Source organism: Grammomys surdaster, unplaced genomic scaffold, assembly GCF_004785775.1.
Source record: "Grammomys surdaster isolate TR1022 unplaced genomic scaffold, NIH_TR_1.0 343, whole genome shotgun sequence".
Taxonomy (NCBI): domain Eukaryota; kingdom Metazoa; phylum Chordata; class Mammalia; order Rodentia; family Muridae; genus Grammomys; species Grammomys surdaster.
In genome coordinates, this window is record NW_021604762.1 from 3736243 (window position 1) to 3757145 (window position 20903).

Sequence of the window (20903 nt, forward strand, 5' to 3'; positions counted from 1 at the left end):
AGGAGGGGCAGGAGCCACCGGCCGCGGCGGGAGGAGGAGACCGGGTGTGCTCCTGGCCAGCGGAGGAGAAAGGGGCGGGGCCGGCGAGCGGCGCGTGCAGGTGCCGGGCTCCCGGGCTCCGCGGGCGCGCGAGCGGCTTCGTGGCCCCCGCCGCCGCAGTGGCCGCCGCCGCCGCTTGGTCGCCGTCGGTCTGCGGGAAGCGGGTTATGGCGGCGGCGGCAGTGGGAGCTGTGAATGAGTTCTCCGGCCGGACGACGGAAGAAGAAAGGCTCAGGCGGCGCGAGCCCGGCGCCCGCCAGGCCTCCGCCCCCCGCCGCGGGCCCCGCCCCTGCCGCCGGCCCGGCCCCTGCGCCCGGCTCGCCGCATAAGCGGAACCTGTATTACTTCTCGTACCCGCTGGTCGTCGGCTTCGCCCTGCTGCGCCTGCTGGCCTGCCACCTGGGGCTCCTCTTCGTGTGGCTCTGCCAGCGCTTCTCCCGCGCCCTCATGGCCGCCAAGAGGAGCTCCGGGACGACGCCGGCGCCCGCCTCGCCCTCGCCCCCAGCGCCCGCACCGGGTGGCGAGGCCGAGAGCGTCCGCGTCTTCCACAAGCAGGCCTTCGAGTATATCTCCGTTGCCCTGCGCATCGACGAGGAAGAGAAAGGTACCGGGGGCTGGAGGGAGGCGGCGGCGGGCGGCCCCGAGAGGACGCCACCTGCGTCCCTTTCCTGCACCCCCGGAGGTGATCTGCCCCAGGAGTCCGAGTCCCCACCGGCCAGACCCTGCTCTGCGACGCCTAGTCAGTTGATCCTCACCCTTTTCAGGGCGCCCTAGGTCTACTTTGTTTCAGCACCCCCACACTTGTGCATTTCCAAGTCCCGGTGAGAGACCCAGGCGTGCTAGTGACAGTGACAGTTGGCCTAGAGTGACCACACGGGATTCTTTCTAACACTGTAAACAGTGTTGCTTTCTCTGAGTTGAGCTTCCAAAAGGTTTTGGTGTCTTAGAAGCTGTGTAGAAACTTAATGAAAAGAGTTCTGTAGTGTTTGGAGAGGAAAAAAAGGAAAAGCGTTGACTTGAATTTGAAAAGGAGAGCTGCTTATAATTAGAGCCGAAATTGCCGTGTTCTGAAGTTTCATGAATTATTTTTATCACTATAGTGAGTCTTGAAGATTGTTTCTATTGAGCTGTATTTCAACCTCTGGTTGCTTTGGTTTTTATTAAATCTGTATTCCAAGGCACTCTCAAGTTTCTAAAATTTAATGTTAAAAATGTTAAATGAGCCGGGCAGTGGTGGCGCACGCCTTTAATCCCAGCATTTGGGAGGCAGAGGCAGGCGGATTTTTGAGTTCGAGGCCAGCCTGGTCTACAGAGTGAGTTCCAGGACAGCCAGGGCTATACAGAAAAACCCCTGTCTCGAACAAAACAAAACAAATGTTAAATGAATGAGTTGGGTAGACATGCATATATTATTATACCATGGAACATAAAACAAAGGCTCCTGCCTCGCGGTGAAGGCAGGGATACTGGGTTTCCTTCAAGCAACATCTTTTAGCCATTCGGTGTGGCAGGCGTTGTGCAATTCACTTTACATGTGTCTTTGATCCTCACAGTAATTCTGAGGTTAGAATACTATCAGTACAGGTCTTTTACAGATGAAATTACTATTTACAAGATGGAAGCAGGTGGCACCAAATCCATGCTAATCGTTAATTTAAAACTTGTGTGGAAAATGTTAAGTGGGGTTAGAAAGTCTTATGTCTATTATTGTCACCTACAGTGTTCTCCAAAGAAGCCCAGATGCCCTAACCTGGCTCTGTATCTATGCCGGTCCATCCACATGTCCACGGTGGAAACTGAACAATCTAGTTCTCTTACTGTGTTGTTTCTGTGCTCAACACCAGAGACTGTTCTAGTGTCTCGGTCTTGTTTACACATTTCTAACACAGGGCCTAAGGATAAACAGGGGACATGGTGAGAGAGGTAGCTGCCCATGATTTTGGAGTCCAAGGACAAAGTGGGGATTGAGTTCAAAACAGTAGCAGACACAGGAGAAGAGTATTTTATGTTTGTGAGAGCAAGCTTTTTGTTCTTTTCCTCGCTTCTTTATTACTTCTTAGGAGCATCCAGCGATCACGTGGGGAGGATGGAGAAGGCGTTCCTCCTCTCGTACATGAGAGAGTAGATTACTTAGGGGTTCGAGGATATAGTTCAGTGATACACTCATGCAGTATGCTTCAGAGCTTGGATTTACTTCTTAGTATCTTGGAAACAAAGCCAACAAACAAAAATTTTTAAAAATTAGTTACATCCGTTTTCCATTAAAAAGAAAGCTGGAGCCAGCGGTGGTAGCCCCTGCCTTTGATCCCAGCACTTAGGAGATAGAGGCAGGTGGAGCTCTGTGAGTTGGAGGCCAGCCTGGCCTACAGAGCTAGTTCCAGGACAGCCGGGGCTACACAGAGAAACCCTGTCTTGCAAAACTAAAAAAAAGTAAAGAAATATAGCTGGGGTGGGGGGTTGGGGGGTTGGAGGGTTAGTGGCACAAGGCTGTAATCCTAGCACTTGGGACAATGAAGATTGCCGTTGTAGGCTACATAGCAAGACTTTGTTTCAAAACAAAGCAAAAGGTAAACTGAATCTGTATTTTCATGATTCTTTTCTAGTCTAAATTTTTTTCCCTTAGCATATTAGAAAATTCTGTAGCTTATCTTTAATTCCATGATTGAAAAAGAATTCACATTTGAAGTCTGCAGCCTTTCGGCTATACTTGACAACTCAGAGCTTACTTCCAAGAGAGTTTAGTTTTCTTTCCACTGCATACAGATATGTGAACAGATAGACTGAATTGAGTATGCAGTGTTCAGAGGCTCTCTTGACTCTAATACACTGTTAGTGGGCGGCCATGTCTTACTCACCAAATGTGTGCAGTGCCCATGGCGGTCAGGATGGGTCCCCTGGGACTGGAGATACAGTTGTGAGCCACCGCAGGAGTTTAGTACGGAGCCCAGCCAGATTCTCTGCAGGAGCACCCAGTAATCCTTTACTGAGCCATCTCTCCAGCTTTGAATTTTGTGGGCATCTAATGGTTGAACTTCTTTGAAAGCGTGATCATCTGTGACATCCATTTGTATATGAAGAATCAAATTAAGGAGTGAGCTCAAAGTAGCAGAACAAAGAACAGAGTTAGGTGGCCAAACTTAATATAGGATCGTTCTTTATTTTATTTATTTATTTACTTGAGATTATATCATTTCTCCCTTTTCCCGTTCCTCCCTCAGACTCTCCCTTGCTCTCTGTCAAACTGATGGCCTCTTTTTTCATTCATTATTATGTGCATATATAATTTCATACTGATCAGTGTTTCTCTCTCTTTTTGTTTTTGGTTTTGTTTTGTTTTGTTGGGACAGGGTTTTTCTGTGTTGCCTTGGTTGTCCTGGAACTTGCTTTATAGACCAGGCTGGCCTCCAACACAGAGATCCTCCTGCCTCTACCTTCTGAGTGCTGGGATTAAAGATGTGCCCCACCACTGCCTTGCTGATGTTTCTCTTTTTCGTACTGGAAAAGAGCCAGTCCAAATACTTGAGGGAAAGAGTTGTCATCATGGGTCTATGGATTAACTAGAACATGACCTAGCATGTTTTGTGGGATTTCTATCGATAGACAAGTGTGAGATCTCCTAGATAACACAAAGGTGGAGGTTCAGAAGGCGTGGTTTGATTTCTCAGGTTGCTAGTACCTAACTGTAAGGGCTGCAGTGTGCTGTGTGAAAGAAAGTGAACCAGTTTTTCAGGATGCTGTAAGCTGAGGAATCTGGCATCAAGATCAGAAGTATCTAAATAAAATAGTCCTCATCAGTCCAATTTTTTTCCACAATTTAATTTATTAATTTTCCTTTTGTGGATGTGTTTGTGGTTTTCTGGGTATACACGGGTGCACACATGCCATCATGTGCATGTGGAGGTCAGAGGTTAACCTGTGCTGGTTACTTCTGTCCTACCATGGGGGACCCCAAAATCAAACTCAGATTGTCAGGTTATCAGGCTCAGCCCTCTTAGTCATGTACATATTTTGGCTTACAGTTCCAGTGTGCTAAGAGTTCATCACCCTCATGGCAAGGAGGCATGGCAGCCAGCAGGGAGGCATGTGGCTGGACTAGCAAGCTGAGAGCTCATATCTGCACCGTAAGCAAGAAGCAGAGAAAAGGAAAGGAGAGGAAATGGGAGTCTTTAAACTCTCAAAGCCCACCCCCAGTGGTAGTCTTCCTCCAGCAAGGCCACACCTCACCACTTCCCAAACAGCACCAAAGAGGACCACGCATGTATAGGGAACATTCTCATTCAAAGCACTCCACCATATAATTGTCTAATATTTTTTGTTTGTTTGTTTTGGCTGTCTTGGAACTCACTATGTAGACTAGGCTGGCCTCAAATTCAGAGACACATCCATCTGTCTCTTCCTCCTGAGTGCTGGGATTAGAGTGTGTGCCTCCACTTCAGACAGTGATTTTCTAACATTGTACATTATTTGAAACACACAAAAGCCTGTCCACATCTGTCTTCATAGATCGAGGGTAGAGAGAAGTCAGTGGGTACTTTCATTCCTGAAAAGTGTACGTCTACCATGTGGAGAGGATTAACTTCAGACTTAGTTTCCTTTTGCTTGTTGACTCTACTTTAGCAGACTATGGTGGGTCACACCAGTGCCCAGCACTTAGGACACTGAGGCAGGGTGATTAATGAAGCTTGAAGCCACCTTGAACTACATAGTAAGTTCTACAAAATCCTGTTTCAAAAACTGAAAGAAAAAAAGATTCTTTTTGAAATCTTCCTTGATTAGAGGCAAAACATGAGGCTCACCACAGGTTAAAGGTCAGCATGGTCTGTTTGGGGAGTTGGTAAGCTGCATAGGGACTCACCAACTGTGATGGGACCTTGCTGCAAAGGCCTACCAGTTAGAATATAGAAAAAAAATAGTATAAGAACATTAGAGTTTTTCACAAGCATCGCCTTCTTACTTAACTGCTTAATATTTAGTGTTATTTGCAAAAAAAAATAATAATAATAAATAAATAAATCAAAAAACAGCCACTATTGGAGACTTCATGCCTTGTTTGGTTTCAGTTTTGTGTTAAAGCTTTTTTTTTTCTTTTTGGTTTTTCCAGACAGGGTTTCTCTGTGTAGCCCTGGCTGTCCTGGCAGTCACTCTGTAGACCAGGCTGGCCTCGAACTCAGAAATCCGCCTGCCTCTGCCTCCCAAGTGCTGGAACTAAAAGCGTGCGCCACCACTGCCCGGCAAAGCTTTTTTTCTTTTTCTTTCTTTCTTTTTTTTTTTTTTAAAGCTATCAAGTGTACTTTACTGAATCCACTGGATAGATAAATTAGTGTTACACCTGCGTGTGGGGAGGCCCAAAGGGGCAATGAAGGATGCAGCTGAGAATGATGGAGCTCTCAGGACCAGAAGCCAGAATTCTCTATTAAGTCTAAAACGACCAGCGTTAGAAGCAATGATGACAACAGCAACGATAGTGATAGCAACCATGAGGATGCTGAGGACCAGGGAGCTGATGTTCAGGCACTTGGCGGTGGAGGCGTAGGCCTGGGCTCCAGTCACATCACCCACCATCTTCCGGTCCCTAGACTTCACAGAGTAGGCATAGGCAATGAAGCCCAGGCAGCAGAAGTTCATGAAGAGTGTATTGAACAGGGACCAGACCACATGGTCAGGCACAGAGACCTCTCTGGGCATGTTGATCACAGTAGTTCTGACAGAAGCCGATTCGTGGGTGCCCCCAGCTCAGACACCTCATAGTTTTCCATGATTCTTTCATAGTTTGGGGGTTGTCCCCCACTGGCAGCGCTAATGAATGTTTGAGAAGTGTGGTTCATGGTGCTGAGCACAAGCAGCAATGCAAGGCAATGATGGAGTGCCCTGCGGGTCTGCCCTTTCTCCAGTAGTTTTGGCTTCTCAGAAGTCGAGCTTCTTTTCTTAAAGAAAAGAAAATCCCTAGTTCTGGGATTAAAGGCATGTGCCACCACCACCCAGCTTAAGACAATTTAAAAAAAAAATATATGTATGGATGTTTTACCTTCTGGTATGTGTGTACCAACAGAGGTCAGAAGAGGGAATCTGATTTCCTGAAAATAGGGGTTACAGAAGATTGTGAGCCACCATGTGGGTGCTGGGAATTGAACCAGTGTTCTGTGAAGAGCAGCTTATGCTCTTAACTGCTGGACCATCTCTCCAGCCCTTGTTTTAGTCATAATGTATGTGGTTAATGGTGGACCTTGGATGGTTCTGTTATTCCTGGTTAAATATGTAGATGAAGGAATTACTGGGTCATGTAGCAAATATGCTTAATAGAATAGGAAAGAGCCAGGCTCTTTACCCAGTTAATGGTTCTACCTTGTATTAGGGCCAGCAGACATGAAATTTTGGTCCATTGCCTTTTGTATTAGATTGTTTGGGTGATTTTGTTTTTGTTTAGTTAGTTTCTTAGTCACTGTTGTATTGCTGTGAAGAGACAACCATGACCAAGGCAACTCTTATGAAAGAAAGCATTTGATTACAGTTTCAAAGACTGAGTCATGGTGGGGGCATGTTGGGAACATGGAGGTACTCATGGTGCTGGAGTAGTAGCTGAGAGTTGCATCCCAATTGATTCACAGACAGAGAGTGAGGCTGGCCTGCTGGTCTCTGTGGTCTTTTGAAGTCTCAGAGCCCACCCCCCAGTGACACACTTCCTCTAACAAGGTCCAACCACTCCAACAATGCCACACCTCCTAGTCCTTCTAATTCTTTCAAAGTGTTACATTCCCTGGTGAATAATTGTTTAGATCTGCAAGCCTATGAAGGCCATTCTTATTTCAGTCACCACCGTTGGTTTGGTTTTCCATTTTAAATTTAGATTTGTAGGGACATTTACTTGGGCCTCTTTATTTGGGTGAAGGAGATTGAACCTAGGGCCTTGTACTTGCTGGTTTGCAAGCATTCCATTACTGAACTTCATCTCTAGACCTCATTTTACTTAAAAAAAAAAAAAAAGTCGAAATAGTTTGTGTGTATGTCTGTGGTAGGGGCAGGAGAGTGGAATGGAGCATGCATGCATGTCACAGTGTGTACGTGTGAAGTCAGCTTGCAGGAGTAAGTGCTCTGTTGCCATCTTGTGGGTCCTGGGGATCGAATTGATGTGCTCAACCTTGGTAGCAAGAGCCTTTACACACTGAGCCATCATGCTGACCCTCACTTTAGTTTTTGAGATGAGGTTTCAGAAAGTTCCCCAGGTTGTCCTTGAAGTCACTCTGTAGTGAGACCTTGATCTTGTGATCCTGTTGCCCCTCTGCCTCTGAGGATCTGGGATTAACAGGCCTGTGCTGCCCATCTGGAGACCAGGGTTTTAATTTGTCCTCTCTGACAAGTGGAGGTATTGGGTGTCTTTTGATGTGCTTTTCCATCTCGGGGACACCATAGGGTGTTTCATTTTTCCCACTTGGGAATTTGAGACTGAACTCAGGACATTGTACATGCTAGGCACACGCTTGACCACCAGACTGCATCCTGGGTTGTTTGGTCATTTTTATCATTGCTTTTTAAGAGTCCTTTGTGTGTTCTAGCTGCATATACTTTATTAAACTTGGTATTTTTGAATTTTTTAAAAGCTTGTTTGGTGTCTTTTCATTGTTAGAACATTGGCATTAAGGTGGGCAGTGGTATTGCACACCTTTTAATCCCAGTACTCAGGAGGCAAAGTTTGAGGCCAGCCTTGTCTACAGAGCAAGTTCCAGGACAGCTAGGGCTACACAGAGAAACCCTGTCTTAGGAAAAACAAACAAACAAACAAACCAGAACACTGGCATTGAAGAGCAGGGTTTTGAATTTATTGAAGTTTAGGTTATCCACAGTTCTATGGCTTTTACCTTTTGTGTTTTCTTAGAAATCTCTAATTGCTTCTCAGCCTTTTTCCTAAGATCAAGTGTCAAAATCTCTGTCTAATTCAAGTTCTCAAAAGAGTTTTGCTTAACTGCTCTTGAGGTTTACACCCTAGTGAGGACCTGGCAAGGTGACTCTTGGCTAAAAGGCTTTTTCTTGAAAGCCGATGGTGTGTGGATTGTCCTAGAACCCACATAACCCACCCACATAGGGAAGAAGGAGGGGCTCACTCCACAAGGCTGTCCTCTGACCTCCACACTTGTGTCCCCACAGTATGTACACTTGGCCCCCACTGTACATACATACACATATAATAAATTTTACCATTTAGAGACAGTATAACAGACAAGCAAGTGCTGATGTTGTCAGTGGGCCAGTGAGATGGCTCAGCAGGTAAGGCTTTTGCTGCCAAACCTGTTCAATCCTCAGTACTTAATCTTAAGACCAAAGAATGTTGCCTGGGCTGGAGAGATGGCTCAGTGGTTAAGATCACTGACTTCTCGCCAGAGGTCCTGAGTTCAATTCCCAGCAACCACATGGTAGCTCAGAATCATCCGTAATGAGATCTGATGCCCTTTTCTGATATGTCTGAAGACAGCTACAGTGAACTCACATACATTAAATAAATAAATAAATCTTTTTTTAAAAATGTTGCCAACTGGAGCTCTTGTATTGGCATTAAGAGTGCACCAGTGAGACGGATGGCTCAGCAGGCAAAAAACACCTGCTACTCAGGCCTGGGATTTAATCCTCAGAACTCACCACTGAAGGAGATAGATAGCCAACTTTCTAAAGTTGTCCTCTGACCTCCAAATATGCACTATGGCACTCACATGTCACATAGAGACCAATAATAATAACAATAGTAAAATAAAAATCTTTAAAACATAAAAAGACAAAAAAGAGCATAGTTTGGGTTTGAGGATATAGCTTAGTATTAAAGTGCTTGCCTAGGATGAACCCAAGGCCCTAGGTTCAATTCCAGTACCATAAAGAAAAGGACAGGGGCTGGAGAGATGGCTCAACAGTTAAGAATACATACTGCTCTCTTCAGAAGGACCCAAGTTCAATTGCCAGAAGCTGTGTTAGGTGTCACATTCCCCCTGTAACTCTAGCTCCAGGGCATCTGATATCTGACCTGGAAGGCACCTGCACTCACATGCACATACACAGACACTTTAAAGTAGTAAGAATTAAAATTAAAAAAAAAAAAAAGAAAAGGGCCCAGCAAGATAGTTTAGTACGGTGGTTCTCAACCTGTGAGTTACAACTATCAGAAAACACATTTTTCTCATGGTCATAGGAACCCCCAACCATAAATGTATTTATTTTTTGTTACTTTATAACTGTAATTTTGCTACTGAGCAATGTCTTAGTTTCTGAGACCATTGGAAATATGTATTTTCTGATAGCTGCAACCCACAGATTGAGAAGTGCTGGTTTAGTAGGTAAAGGCGCCTGCCACCAAGCTTGATGAGCTAGGCTATCCAGGACCTACATGGTAGAGAGAATTGACACTTGCCAGGCGTTCTCTGACCTCCGTAGGGGTGTTGTTACAGGGCACATCCACATACATCCACTAAACAGATGAATGTAATAAGAACAAATGTAAGTAAGAAGACTGTGTATAGATTAGAACAGCTCTGTTAAGCATTGTCCTTATGGTGAGAGGAAGACCTGATACCTCAGTGTTTAGTTGTTCAGTGTATATGACAGAGAAACTGCAGATGGGTATTAGGGATAGAATGGTCATTGCAGCACTATTTGGAAAAACAAAAGAACTAGGACCACGTTTGATATATTTTTGGAGAGAGAGCTGGGGATTAAACTCTGGGATCGGACATGTTAAGCAGGGTGTTTTGCCAGTGAGCTCCAGCTTAGCCCTTAATTTTTAGTATTTTAAAAGCATTTTTCTTTATTATTTTATGTATATGAGTGTTTTTTCTATATGTAAATTTACACCACATGTGTGCCTAATACTCAAGAGATTCTAAGAGGGCATCCCATCTCCTGGACTGGAGTTAGAGACGTTGTGAGTTTCTATGTGGGAGCTGGAAATCCAGCTCTGGCCCTCTGGAAGAACCAGTGCTCTTAACGCCTGGGCTCCAGCTCTAGGGTCTTTTCTTTTCTTAGAATCCTATCTTTTGTTTTTTTGTTGGTTTGTTTGTTTGAGACAGGGTTTCTCTGTGTAGCCCTGGCTGTCCTGGCAGTCACTCTGTAGACCAGACCAGGCTGGCCTCGAACTCAGAAATCTGCCTACCTCTGCCTCCCAAGTGCTGGGATTAAAGGCGTGCGCCACCACTGCCCGGCTTGAATCTTTTTTTTGTGGTGCTGGGGATGAAACCCAGGGCCTTACTCCAACAAGGCAATAGTCAACTACTGAATAATGTGTTCCCTTTCATTTAATAACCTGTTTAAACCATTTAAAAAATACTTAAAACATTTATTTATTTTGTCAGTGTTTGACACAAGTATGGAAGTTAGATATCTCGTGGGAATCAATTTTCTCCTTCTACCGTGTAAGTCCTTGGTAGCAAACTCAAGTTGTCAGCCTCAGCAGCAGGCACTTCCCCTCTGACCTGTCCCATCAGCCCTTCAGTACCTTTTAATATAGAAAGTAGCTAAATTTCCAGGTGAGCATGCTGTTGTATGTATTACTGTAGCAATCTGGCGAGTGAGTTAATAACGAAGTCCCGTGGAGCCGTCTCAGTGGGTAGACACTTGCTGCACAGGCATGAGGTCCTGACCTCAGCTCTCCAGCAGCCATGTGAAAGCCAGATGTGGTTGGTTATCCCAGCGCTAAGGTGCTTAGAGACAGTGGCTCCCAGGGGCTCTCTGGCCAGGCCTTCCTACCCAAAATAGTAAACTCCAGGTTAAATGAAAGCTGCCTTCTCAAAAAACAAGAAGGCCTGATGAGACAGCAGGATAGGTAAAAGCTCTTGCTGCCCAGGCCTGGCATCCTGTTGGATTCCCTAAACTCACGTATAGATGGAAGTTAGAGGACTACACCAAGTTGCCGTGTGACCGCCACACGTGCTGTGGTACATGCAACCATGCCCCAGCCCATGTGGGGTGGGGAGCAATAGAAGAAGATAGCAGACATCAGCCTTGGTCTTCCATATGCACAGGCAAGGGCTTGTGGCTGCACAGACGTGCACATACATAAATGCTTTTAATCCCAGCACTCTGGAGGTAGAGGCAGGTGTATCTGAGTTCAGGGCCAGCCTGGTGTACATAGTGAGTTCCAGGACAGCCAGGACTACATAGAGAAATCCTGTCTCAAAAAAAAAAAAGTTAAAAAAGAAATACTACAAGTATTGATGAATATAGTAGAAATGCCTGTACTAGAAAGATTTGTACTGAGATTATGATAGTGGCATCTTGGAAGGGAGAGCCCAGGAGAAGAAGAGTCACTGCAAAGCAGCTAACTTCTTCTATTTCCTAGGATTTATCTACTTTGTATTAAAAATGGTACAGAAATCAGATATTGCTAGTGATACTTTCATCACTCAGAATGTAAATATTACACTGGTTTTTTTTTTTTTCTTTTTTCCAAGAAAAAAAACTTGCAATGCATGTGAGCAGGTATTTTCTTATTGAAAATGGGGCAGTGAAGCCAGGCGTAGTGGCACCCTGGTAAGTCCTAGCTCGTAATGCTGGTACTCAGAGGGCCAGCATTTCAAGGTTATCCTCAGCTATATATGTATTTTAAGACCAGCCTGGGTTACAAAGACTGCATTTCAAAAAAAAAGAAGAAGAAAGGAAAGATGAACATCCAGAGTTTCAGTTGGTTTATAATAAACTGAGGAAGGCTCTTATAGCCTAGGCTAGCCTCAGACTTGCTCTGTAGCTGAGGAAGACCTTGAACTTGTGAACTTCTTGCCATCATGTCCAGGCTGATTTATAACAAGCTTTTAATAATTTCTTCATGTGCCATTATCAACTGCTTTTTAAATACTTACTCTTTACTAGGCAGAGTGAAAACTATGATTTTGTGAGAAGTAAGAAATTGCCGAGTATAAGGGTTGACTGATTTGGGGGATGACAAGGGAATGGTGGCACACATCTTTGATCTCATTTCTAGGAGGCAGAAGCTACAGACTTCTGTGAGTTCGAAGGCCAGCCTGGCCTGCACAGTGAGTGCTACATAGAACTTTTCTTAAAAAGGCAGGTGGGGGTGAGTCACTGGGGGAATGGGAATACACATTCATAAAGAAATATTTTGCCAGGCAGTGGTGGCGCACGCCTTTAATCCCAGCACTTGGGAGGCAGAGGCAGGTGGATTTCTGAGTTCAAGGCCAGCCTGGTCTACAGAGTGACTGCCAGGACAACCAGGGCTACACAGAGAGACCCTGTCTCAAAAAAAACACAAACAAACAAACAAAAAATTTCTTAGTTATATATTGTATCTACAAAAAGATTTCATTCTATTTTGTGATCACAGCAGTTGTGTTTCAAAATGCCAGACATCTATACAGAGAAACCCTGTCTCGAAAAACCAAAAAAAAAAAGAAAAAGAAAATGCCAGACATGGTGGCGTACACCTTTAATCCCAGCGCTCAGGAAGCAGAGACTGGAGGAGCTCTGAGTTTGAGGCCAACCTGGTCTACAGAGTGAGTTTCAGGGCAGCCAGGGCTACACAGAGAAACCCTGCCTTCAAAACAAAACATCCTATCATTTTGGGCCAGAGAGGTGGTTCAGTGGTAAAAGGGCTTAAATGCCAAACCTGGTTATCTGAGTTCGATCCTCAGGACCTATATGTAGAAGGAAAAGAACAGTTCCCGTGGGCGTTTTCTGCTTCCCATGTGCATGTTGTGGCAAGTGTGCTCCCACTCTCTCTCACACACACACTATCAATCAATAAGTGTGCTTTAGAGAACCTAAAATTGTGAGAAACATTGGACTCTAGTTTTTCTGTTGAAGAGGCATACGTATTAAGATAGACGTCGTATGGCAGGCCGATGATGCCTCTCGGATTGACTTACCACAGTCTCTTCCTGTGTCAACTCTCAGTGTGGTACCTGGGGCAGTGGATGCTACATTTTCATACTCATGACATATACAAATAATGATTTTTATTTTTAAAGCAGGACAGAAGGAACAAGCTGTGGAATGGTATAAGAAAGGTATCGAAGAACTAGAAAAAGGAATCGCGGTTATAGTTACGGGCCAAGGTGGGTAATATGTATAGTTTCTGTTGCACCTCAAATTCTACAGTAGTCCCTCCCTCCAAATCCCGTCTTCTTGGAGAACCTGCCAGGGCTCCTGGTGGAGTAGACTACACATACTGCCAAGCCCTAAGTAATAGACTGATACCCAGGACGGCTGCTAAGTGACTCCGGGCAGCAGCACACATAGCTTGGGTATTTTGGACAAAGACCAAGATTCATGATGAAGGTGGGATAGAGCAGGTAAAGGTGAAATGTTATTAATTCTACACACAGTTCAACATTTATAACTTGTTTATTTTTGCAATTCTCCGTTTATTTATTTTGGACTGTAGGTGATCACAGGTAACTGAAAGTTCTGAAAGCAGATTTGCACGAGGGTGGGGCTATATACTGAATTTACATAATTATCCTCTTTTTAGATATTTACCTTAGTGAATGTATTTTATTTCTTGATGTCATTGTTAATATTTGTGCATATATGGTATTGGCTATTCTAAAAATGAAATTAAATGAAGTCTAAACATGACTTCGTATAGTAGGCAGGTAATAATACACTCTGATCTTTATGCAGGCATCAGTAAGTGTTCAACTGGTGATAATTACTAAAGAGTTGTTAATCAGGCACATGTGTTGTCCGTTTTTGAAGCCTGATTTATTGTGTGTTGTTATGGTGCTGGTGCTTGTCTTACACATGACGAAGTGGGTCCCGTATCTATGTGTGAGCATGTAAATAAGGCACATGCCTTTAATCCGAGTACTATGGAGGCAGAGGCAGGGGGATCTCTGTGAGTCCAAAGCCAGTCTGGGTTATATAATGAAACCCTGTCTCAAAACAACAATGTAAAATAAAATAAATCGGAAATGTCTTGTTATGATTTATGTTTGACTCTTTTAAACAAAAACAGTTTGGTTTCAATTAAAACCAAATTTGAATTGTGGTCTAAGCCAGGTATAGTGGCTTAGTCCTGTAATCCCAGTACTTGTGGGGCGGTGAGTCAAAAAGATCTGAAGTTCAAATTCAGACTGGACTATACAGTGAGACCTCTAATCAGAAACAAAACAGAAATAAACTTAGAGTCTAGTATCTATGTAGTTAACATTCGTTGGATACTTACTGTCTCCCAGCAATCTCTCTAAATGCCTGTATAGAGTGTCTGGTTTTTACTGTAACTCTGCTTTGTACCTGCTGTTACGTCCTTATTTTCAGATGAGAAGCATGACGTACAGTGATGTAGTTCAGCTAAGGCTTCATGGCTAGCAAGTGAGAGAGCCAGGATGGGAGCCGAAGCAGCTAGATGGCAGAGGCTGGACTCTGTCTTCCCTCCTCCTCCTCCTCCCCCTCATCTTCCTCCTCCTTTTCTTCCTCTTCTTCTTCCTCTTCCTCCTCCTCTTCCTCTTCTTCCACCTCTTCCTCCTACTCCTCCTATTTTTATTTTTATTCTTTTGGTTTCTGTTTGGTTGGTTTTTCAAGACAGTTTTTCTCTGTGTAGCCCTGCCTCTCCTGGAGCTAGCTCTGTAGACAAGACTGGCCTCAAACTCAGAGATCCTCCTGCCTCTGCCTTCTGAGTGCTGGGATTAAAGGCGTGTGCCACCACTCCTGACTATTCTTTTTTTTAAGATTTATTTTTATTTTGTGTGTATAGTAGTTTTGCCTGCATGCATATTTGTGTGCCTTGTCTATGCCTGGTACCTACAGAGGCCAGAGGAGGATATTAGATCCCCTGGGACTGGAATTACAGCCGGTTGTGAGCCCCTGTGTGAGTACTGGGAATAGAATCTGGGTCCTCTGAAAGAACACCCAGTGCTCTTAACCTCTGAGCCATCCATCTCTCCAGCCACTGGAGGCTGAATTTTTAATAGTGTTTGACTGTTGTGTATTATGTGAGCTTTAATATCAAAGTGCCATTGTGCTTAGCAGTGAGAATGCATTGTGATGATGCATCATTAGGTGATTTCCTCAGTGTGAACATCATCATGCCGCACTTCTGTAGACCTGGTGGTATAGACCAGTCACTCTCCATGGCCTTTTGATGCTGACCTTTAACCCCTGCCTCACAGGTGCTGGGACTATAGGTGTGCGTTGCAATCGTGTCTCTCCATTTTTAACATTTCTGTAGTTGTTCTGTTGTTTGAGACAGGGTCTCACTATGTAGCATTGGCGGGCCCAGAATTCAATATGTAGACTAGATTGGCCTCAAACTCATAAACATCTGCCTGCTACTGCCTCCTAAGTGCTGAGAATAAAGGTGTGCACCACCACCGCCCAGCTGGTCTCTTGTATAAACAGTAGGATCTGACTTACTGGTAGAGCAATGCCTAACTTTGGTGAAGCTCTGGGAAAAACTCAAGCATTGCATAAGTCAGTTAAGAAAAAGTATTAGGGGTTGTATCTTTGAGGCTTTGATGAACGCGACTTTATGAATTAAATATATGAGTACATATACAGGACTTAGTGAACTTCATGAAGAACCATTAGAAGGAAATGACTCATGCCTTTTATTACTAAGAGAAAAAAAAAGAAACCCTCAAAGTGTGTTTTCTTCTCACCACTTAGAATTTAAGTTCTGATTTTACTGAATAGAATGTCTTTGGTAGACATCACAGCATCACTGTTTGTGACAGATTCACTCATGCACAGGCTGTGGCAAAATGACTGCAGCCTGCCTGGTAGTAGATGGCACAGATGACAGATCCTATCCTAGCCTCGCTTGTTTAATGTGTGTATGTGTATGATGTGTGGAGGTCAGAAGACAAGTGTCAGAGTCAGTTTCAGATTCCACAGTGGGCACGGGACTTGAACTCCAGGTGTCATGTCTGCACAGCAAGCAAGCAGTTCGACCTTCTGAGCCATCTCACTAGTCTCCATTCAAAGACTGAAGTATGAGGGGATATATCGTGGGCTCCTTGAAATGTTTATGAAATCCACGTACTACATTAGATTTGAAGCCATCATGAGGAACTGTAGCAGATAGTTTTTGAAGTAACATGTCTATGTATAATATATATTTAAGACAAGTTCACACTGTATATTCCAGACTGGCTTTGAATTCATGGTCCTTCTGTCTCACCCTCCAGAGTTTTAAGTGTCAGGTGTTCTTTGCTTTGCCTAGCAATAGCATTTTCCCTGTCTACTTTCATTTATGAGATGAGGTCTTATTCTGTAGCCCAGGATGGCCTGAAACTCATATATCCTGATTGACTTTGAACTTAACTCAGTCTTCCAAGTCCTGGAATTAAAGTGTGAGACTCTTAGTCCATCTTTAATTTCTCTATAAAGAAAGATTATGATTCTGCATGAAGGTAACTGGAGTGACACCTTGAAACACTGTTAGTAGGGAAATGTAGATACTTCAACTAATTCTTCCTTTGCTTTTTTTTTTCCACTTAGGTGAACAGTGTGAAAGAGCTAGACGCCTTCAAGCCAAAATGATGACTAATTTAGTTATGGCCAAGGACCGTTTACAACTTCTAGGTATTAACTAATGTATTCTCTAATTATTTATGAAATATACTTGAAATGTTTAATGACTCTTTCGTTGTAAAGGACTGGACACGTACATAGTTCAGTGAAGGATAACTTGCATAGCATGTGCCTGACCTTATGCTCAGCTTCTAGTTCCACAAGAAGTGAGGCTTTATTTGTAGGTAGAATATGTTAATAATTTCAATTTCATTTGTTTATTTTTCAAGACAGGGATTCTCTGTGTTGCCCTGGCTTGCCTAGAACTCGTTCTGTAGACCAGGCTGTTCTCAAACTCACAGATATCCACCTGCCTCTCCTCTGGAGTGTGGGGATATGCATCACCACTGGCTATACCTACCTCTCCCTTTCATATTATTATACAACAAATTCTTGATATATTTTATTCCATTTAAAAGTATTTCATAATGTTTTTCTTAAAGATACAGACTCTTAAAGTAAAATCATGAAATACGATCATCACTAAAAAATACCAGTATTTATTTGTTACTTTTATTACTTTTTTATTTTGAGACAAGCTCTCTCTACATAGTCTTTTCTGTCCTGGAACTCGGTATTTAGACAAAGCTGGCCTCAGACTCACAGTGATTCTTTTGCCTATGTTTCCTGAATGCTGAAATTACATGCCATCATGCCCAGTGGTAATTACTTTTAATGTCAACCAAAACAGGTATAAAAAATGACCAGTGTCCAGGTTTGTTATGATTTAGTAACCAATGTTTGTCGCATCATCATCAATATTATTTGATACAGGTCTCACTGTGTAGCTCTGGCTGTCTTTGAACTTACTATGTAGATCAGGCTGATCTGGAACTCACAGATTTGCCTGCCTCTGCCCTCCAAATGCTATGATTAAAGGAGTAACACCATGCTCAGCTAAAGGGTTTTAAAGTGGAGATATACGGTAAGATTTTTTCCATCAGTGAGGTGATTCATTGGGAATTAGATGTGAGGTGTTCGGGGAAGCTGCATTAGTCTGTAGTCCCTTAATCGTTTTAAAAAGAAGTGTTAGTCCCTCTCAGTTGTTGTAGCAGGGATAGAACACAGGGCCTTGTACATACCACTCAGGTCCTCTACTGCTGAGCTACAGCCTCAGCTACTGCTTTATCAATAGAGATTAACTGAGGCAAGGCCACAGTGTCAGTGGTGTGTGTCCATTTCATTGTTTGTGTATGCGTGTGTATTTACACAGGTCAAATTGCAAATTCTATGTATATACCTATACTTTTATTCCCAATCATCAAAAAAAAGTAACATTCTAATTTCTTCTATGTTTCTGGTAGTGAGTGTTTGAGTTAATAAAGAAGACGCTTAACCAGAATTTTTTTTAACTTATGCTTTGATCAATATAAGTTAAGTTGTGTCTCAGTATTTTGATTTAAAGAGCATTATCACTGAGAAAAATCAGATGACCTACCTCCAGTTAACTGAAGTAAATAGAAAGGATCCAAGGTATATTGTATCAGCCACTTCTAGGGTACAAAAGCTGCACACTGCTTTGTGCTTTGTCTACAAAGAGTAGCTGCTATTTAGCCTGTCCCAGAGGCATGTGATACTGCACCGTAAACCAAGCATGGTGCCTACTTGTCTGACTTGAGGAATACAAGTCTAAAAGGTCATATGTATGTTCTGCTTTCTTTGTTTTGTTTTCTTATTGGGTGCTGATAATTAAGCCAGAGCCTTGCACATATTGAGTGTGTATTATTCCACACATATCTAGTGCCTGTGCTGGATTCATTGGCTTGCTAGTACAGAAGAAAACAAACTTACTTCAACAAAGCATTTATGGAAAAAGATGATCCCTTATTTGGGTGAGACAGATTACATACCTCATGTGTGTTACCTCAGGAGCGTGTCTGGCACCCTGCATGTAGGTTACTGCCAAGGTAGGGGGCAGGAATAGGGATGCAGCCCTGCTTCTGGAAGGGAAGCATCAGCCCTTTCTAGTCTGGGTAGCAGGCTGTGACTCTGTCTGTGTAGGGCTGTTATTTGGGATGGAGTAGAATTGAAACACATCTTCCCGTTGATTAGCTACGTCTCACAGGCACATGACACAGAGTTTAAAGTATAACCATCCTACCTTCCAGACTGTCCCCTCCTAAGAGGCACCAGTAACAGCATTGTCTCTTCGTTCATTAAGAGGTGACAACTGTGTACATGCGGGTGTGCATGAGTGCGTGTTCACAAACAGTAGTATACAGAACATGTAGTTCATCACGCTGGTCTCTTGTCCTGTAGCATTTACTTTTTGCTTGACTTATGATAATGTAGCCAAATATGTCCTTGTTTCCTTGTGTGCCATTTTAAAGTTTGATTTCCTCTGAAAAAAATTTTTATATTGTATTTTATATTTATATTTTATCTTTTTATCTTATATTGTACTGCCTCTGTAAAGTGGAACCAATACTGTACTTCCTCTGTAAAGCCTTTCCAATAGACTCTTTGAGGTGTGCAGTCATTTAAAAATTATGTTTTACTGGGCATGGTAGCATGGGCCTTTAATGCCAGCAGATCCCAGTGGATCTCTTCAGTTCAGGGCCAACCTGTTCTACATAATGAGTTTTAGGACAGCCAAGGCCATATAGATAGACCCTGTCTTCAGTAGTAGTGGTAGTAAAACAAAATATGGTTATGCTCTAAATTGCCAATTATATTTAATTCGTTTGTAGATAACAAGAACAATAGGCATAAACTGGGCCTGGTGGCTTTAATCCCAGCACAGGAAGCCGAGGCTTTCAGATTGCTGAATTCAAGGCCAGCCTAGTCTACAGAGTGAGTTCCAGGACAGCCAGGGCTACATAGACCCTGTCTCAAAACAGCAACAACAAAACCACAGTCAGTTTTTATCCGCTTGTCACTATGCTAACTTGAGAAGCAGCCATCTCTTGCTGCTGATAATAGCAGTCACTGTCTCAGGTTGCCAGACTAATTAAGGTATATGTTCAGCATAGCCTTTCACATGTTCACTTCTGTAACTTTCCATATGAGTACTTACTAATTGCATATTTTAGAGATTATTTTATGTATCTGCACAAACTTCGGTTTGACACCTTTGTAACACATTAATAATTTTCCATTCCCACATACGTTTTGTTTATTTTTCTTTTTTGTTTATTTTGTTCTTTTTTAACCCCCTCTGTTGCATAGAGAAGCTGCAACCAGTTTTGCAATTTTCCAAGTCACAAACGGACGTCTATAATGAGAGTACTAACCTGACATGCCGCAATGGACATCTCCAGTCAGGTAGGTTTAGGCCAGCTAACATCAACTAAACCTTGCATGCAAAATGAGCTCTTGCTTACTCTGTTGTTGATTTACATGTAGCAGAAGGTGTGACTGTTTAGTTCTCACAGGCTCAGTAGGAAATACAGTAAGTACCCTTACAACAGTATGAGCACATAGTGTCTGAGTGCCTGGCAGCTGTTCTAGAAGTACTCTAATTATATACCTGTTTGAATTCTTTCCAACCTTCTATTTACAGAGCATGAAATATGGGAAGGTGGCATCTCATTACTGCCTGGCCACTAGCCCCTGATGTGTCCTCAATAGATCTGCTCTTTTAGAAAAATACATACATGTATGGTTATGTATGTATGTGTATGTGTTTGCTTGTGAACATGTTTAGGAGATTAAAGGACAACTGAAAAAAAGAGATTTTCGGCCACCATGTATGTCCTAGGATTAAACTCAGGTTGTCAAGCTTGGCAGCAAGAACCTTTTCCACTGAGCCATCTCACAAAGCCTGATTTGTTATTATTGTTATTGTTTTGAAGTTTTATCTTTTGGGACAGAGTCTTACTATGTAGCTCTGCCTGGCTCAGAACTTACTATATAGACCAGGTTGCCTTCACTTCCAAACATCAATCAGTATTCCTGCCTCTGGTTCCCCAGTGTTGGAATTACAGATATCTGTACTTAATTGTATTTATCTATTGAGTCAGTGTCTCACCACGCAGCTAGGGCTACCCTGGAACTCTCTGTATAAACTAGGCTGGTTTCAGCTCAGAGATCTGCCTGCCTCTGCATCAAAGGCTGGGATTAAAGTTGTGCACCACCACACACAAGCTATACATTCCCTTTAAATGCTGAAAATATTTTCATTTCTGGGATTTATCTCTCTCCTCCTCTCCCCTCCCTCTCCCTCCCCCTCCCCTCCCCTCCCCTCCCCCTCCTCCTCCTCCTTCTCCTCTCCTCTCCTCTCCCTCTCTCTTCTCCTCTCCTCCCCTCCCTCTCCCCCTCCCTCTCTCCTCCTCTCCCCACCCGCACCCGCCCCGTCGCCGGCCCGCGCCGCCCGCACCGCCGAGGGGGGAAGGAGACGTCCGGAGGTGGGGGGGGGGGGGGGGGGG

At 43.5% G+C, this 20903-nt stretch overlaps 1 protein-coding gene and 1 pseudogene across 2 annotated transcripts in view; one reads left to right on the plus strand and one right to left on the minus strand.

Moving 5' to 3' along the window:
* The first annotated feature begins 234 nt into the window (after window positions 1-234).
* Window positions 235-20903, plus strand: part of Spast (spastin) — a 47750-nt gene continuing 27081 nt past the window's right edge. Inside the window, exons 1-4 of one of the 2 annotated variants that reach the window (XM_028778980.1) lie at window positions 235-643; window positions 12993-13079; window positions 16465-16548; window positions 19705-19800. In XM_028778980.1, the coding sequence (XP_028634813.1) occupies window positions 235-643; window positions 12993-13079; window positions 16465-16548; window positions 19705-19800 (676 nt within the window). The remainder of the gene's footprint in view (window positions 644-12992; window positions 13080-16464; window positions 16549-19704; window positions 19801-20903) is intronic. The other variant, XM_028778981.1, reaches the window with a different exon arrangement.
* LOC114630711 lies at window positions 5332-5864 on the minus strand (annotated as a pseudogene).